At 32.2% G+C, this 3,864-nt stretch overlaps 1 protein-coding gene across 2 annotated transcripts; it reads right to left on the bottom strand.

Annotated features, from left to right (window-relative positions):
• Window positions 1-264: 264 nt before the first annotated feature.
• Window positions 265-3,601, bottom strand: RABA5A (RAB GTPase homolog A5A). 2 transcript variants are annotated; one of them, XM_079044190.1, is made up of 3 exons: window positions 3,310-3,601; window positions 1,493-1,921; window positions 265-812 (listed from the first exon to the last, which is right to left on the bottom strand). In XM_079044190.1, the coding sequence occupies exons 2-3, from the start codon at window positions 1,830-1,832 to the stop codon at window positions 490-492; spliced, it is 663 nt and encodes a 220-aa protein (XP_078900316.1). In that variant the 5' UTR covers window positions 1,833-1,921; window positions 3,310-3,601; the 3' UTR covers window positions 265-489. The 2 variants fall into 2 exon arrangements, with proteins under 2 accessions (XP_078900316.1, XP_078900315.1); XM_079044189.1 differs by having other exon boundaries at window positions 3,305-3,599.
• Between the last annotated feature and the right edge of the window lie 263 nt (window positions 3,602-3,864).

The raw sequence follows: 3,864 nt of genomic DNA, 5'->3' as shown, positions 1-3,864 counted from the left end.
ACAAATAAGAAAAAAACAATATTGTAAACCGGCAATAAAAAAATCTTTAAAACTATGTTAAAAAGCAAATCGTTTGTTTATTTCATCATTTTGTAATTAATTTTATACATCTACTCAACTCCAATCTTTTACCATAAACAATTTATTTTTATTTCGACATTAATTTTAAAATATTACCCAATCACAACACTAAAATTTAATTCACATCTCATGACACTACCATAAATGAGTAGATACTTTGAAATATAACGTAGCAATACAATGTAGAAAATGAAAAGTAAGATTCTATAATAAACAAAACAATAAAATAAAAGTATATTCCTATTTCTTACATTTAACCCTAATTAAAAACACAATTCCAACAACCACAAACCCTTTTTTTTTTTTCTCTCAACAATCATCACATCATATACATTATTAACCTTATAACACATCCAAAAACACCCCCAATTTCTTTATATAATAATAATAGTAATAGTAATAATGATTCTAAGATGAACAACACCACGCTTTTTTAGTTACATTCTCTTGATCCGAATCCGTTTCCAAAACAACCGTTTTTCCAGTTCCTGATAATGAAGGCTCGGGTTTCTTGACCTCCATAACTTTCCTGCTCAAAATATTATAAATCTCTTTTACTACCATCTCAAAAGCAGTAATTACATTTGATGAATCAAGAGCCGAAGTTTCCATAAAAAATAATCCCTCAGATTCAGCCAACGATTTTCCTTCCTCCATAGAAACCTCACGTGCATCTTTAAGGTCTGATTTGTTACCCACAAGTATTGAAACTACATTCATGTCCGAATGTGCTAAAATTTTAAATTTAAAAAAAAAAAAAAAAAAAAGTCAAAATACAATAATCGAATCGTTATCAATTTATCATAAATACTATGTTGGGCTTTATGAACAAAAATCTCTCATTATTTTGGGAAATGTTTTGATTATTTAATACTTTGCTCAAATTAACGAAAAAAAATCCTTTTATTTTAACAGGAAATGACAGATTATCGTGTAAAATTAAATAATCGTGACTTTTCTGTTCAAAAAAAAATTTCAAAATAATAAGACTTTTCTGCATAAAACCCTAAACATAATCAATGGGACAGGCTTTGTAGGGTTGTTTTCGATGATAACTACGAGAAGGGTATTTTCGTCTTTTGCACAAACAGAAGATCGATAGCAAGTTTATTTACTAGCTTGTTTCACCTTTTTGGGTTCGACAAAAAACGGTTCATTGCAAGATTCATTTTTTTTTTTTCAAAAAAAGGTTCATTGCGATCAAATTACCCAAGGTCAAATTCGTCATTTGTACAAATGAAAGATCAAGAGAGAATCGAATCCTAATCCACCATTTCGGGTGAGACAAAACCCTGCAATTTTTGTCCTAACCTTGGACAAGCTTGGACAAGCTTTCTAGCACCATTTTCAATGACAAAGATAAGGAGGGCAAAGGGCATTTACGTCTTTTTGCACACACAAGAATACTTACTATGAAGTTCATTAAGCCATCTTCCAATACTATCAAAAGTCCTGCGTCTGGTAATATCATACACCAAAAGAGCTCCAACTGCCCCTCTATAATATGCAGATGTAACTGCTCTAAACCTTTCTTGTCCAGCTGTATCCCAAATTTGGGCCTTAATTTCTTTCCCTTTAATTTCAATCTTTTGTGTTTGAAATTCTACCCCAATTGTTGATTTTGAATTAGGGTAAAACTCATCTCTAGCAAATCTAGCAAGCAGATTTGATTTCCCAACAGCCGAATCACCAATCAGAACAATCTTGAAAAGATAATCATCCGCTGAATCGTCTTGGGAGTAAAATGCCATTTTTACCCTTGTCGTGTGTTTGATCCACAATGCTATGAAAACATGTTTACTTTTGTTGTCTTGCTTCTTAAAAATGCAAGATTTGTAACCTGGATCATTAAAATTGGATATAAAATGGGAAAAGGAAAAAAAAAAAAGATAAAAGGGAAACTTACAAGGAAAGACAAGTAGGCATTGTGTAAAAAGCAAGGTATCTTAAGAAATCCTTAAACTTATAATAGAGGTTATGTTATGCCTCAACATATTCCAATATTATATTGGATTTATGTGGAGGCAAGAGGTGTTACTTGTGAGATTCTTAGGTTAGGGGTATTTTAGTAATTTTAACAAGGAGGAAATTATAAAAAGGTCATAACCCATCTACAAAGGTATTATTCCAAACTTGATTCATAAATAATAACACAAACAACAATGAACATATGAGGGTTCGAGTCTTGATAGTCACAGTGTGAGAGTTTCAGTTCCAATATGAACTGGGCTTCTTGTGGGCCCTAGGCCCAGACAATTGTGGGCCAGCTCAGAAGTTGTTGGAAGAATAACAGTTTCAAAGAATTATGAGATTGGAGGTGAAATGTGGGCATGGAGACACTGACATTGAGGTCAAATCTTTACTGAACTACTGTAGACATGATTATGAGATATAAGAATTGAAAGGTTCATAGAACCAAAACCAATAAAATTTATTGAGGCAAAAGCTTGTAGGGTCGATTATCATCATGATGTGAAAATATATGGTCAATAATGGAAAAGATTAAGAGATCTGAAAAAGGATGTGATGTTTCCAATGGAATCAAACATTGTGGTCATTAGTATGATTGCTATGACAACTCAAATTAACTACAACTTCAGAAGATATATAATGATGGACCACATTTTAACAGAAGATCAATCAATCATTGAGACTTTTGAGTTTTGATTACTGAATCGATATCCAAAAAACAACGATATTTCTAGAAAGAATAGAGAAAATGTAGTCTGAAGTTTTGCTCATTCTTCATGGCGATCGATGCATACAAAACAAAATCGATCAATTGTAGACCTTTTTGATCGTTTCTAAACAAACCCATTTCAATTTTTTGTCAGGAATCGAAAACGGTTGTTACACTATTCACGTAATTTGAGCTAAATCGATCATCGGGGATCGGGCAATTGTGATTGAAAAGACACATTTGTAATCAAAGTTTTCAATCGCACAGGGAAAGTCAACATTTACTTCTTAATGAAATTGCGACTATATAACAATATTATTATAAATTAGATGAGCTACAGGGAGGTCAACGATGTTTACTTTTGAACAATCCCACAAAAGATGTATTTATTTATATACAAGTTCTACGATTACCCACAAATAAAGTCAAATTATTTTCTCGATAACCCCACAAAAAGAGGCAACACATTTGAAGTCAATAAAACGAAGAAATCGCCATAAAATAGAAAGTATAAACTAAAGTTAGAGAAATAATAGAACTTGCCCTACAGCTTCTTTCACCGCTTGAAACGGATCCTTTTCCGCTCCTCACTGTTCTGAACCGTTGACAATGTAGATCGAAGAACAGAGAGGGGTATGGAAAGTAATTCAAGAATGGGGTTTTGATTAATTTTGTGAGAGTTAGAGAGAGAAATGGGTGTTAGGGTTCCATTGAGGAAGAAGGGAAGGCGATGAAGACGAGAGATTCAGAGTTGCAGGAAGACACGTCTGCTTGAATGGGCCGTGAATTGGGCCTTTTATATTCGAAAAGTTCCGGCTTAAGCTCAAAGAAGTCAACGTGCTCTTGGCCTCCTGCAACTTTTTTAAAGAATGAGTTATCAAAACCATCATAAAAAATGATATTGCAAACACAAACTTCTCTTGAACAAATTAGATTTTTTTTATAAAGTATAAAAAACTAATTATTTTCCTTTAAGAATAAAAAAAAAAAAAAAAAAAAAAGGATAGATGCGTAAAAAAGCATATTGAAGATTTTGACCCTTTTTTAAAAAATATTTCCTCTTTTATAGAAAAGCATTTTGGATTTTGAAACTTGTTAATTCA

The sequence above is a fragment of the Lactuca virosa genome, chromosome 4 (assembly GCF_052849685.1).
Source record: "Lactuca virosa cultivar CGN04683 chromosome 4, Lactuca_virosa_CGN04683_v6, whole genome shotgun sequence".
Lineage (NCBI taxonomy): Eukaryota > Viridiplantae > Streptophyta > Magnoliopsida > Asterales > Asteraceae > Lactuca > Lactuca virosa.
This window is presented reverse-complemented; position numbering and strand designations above follow the sequence as displayed.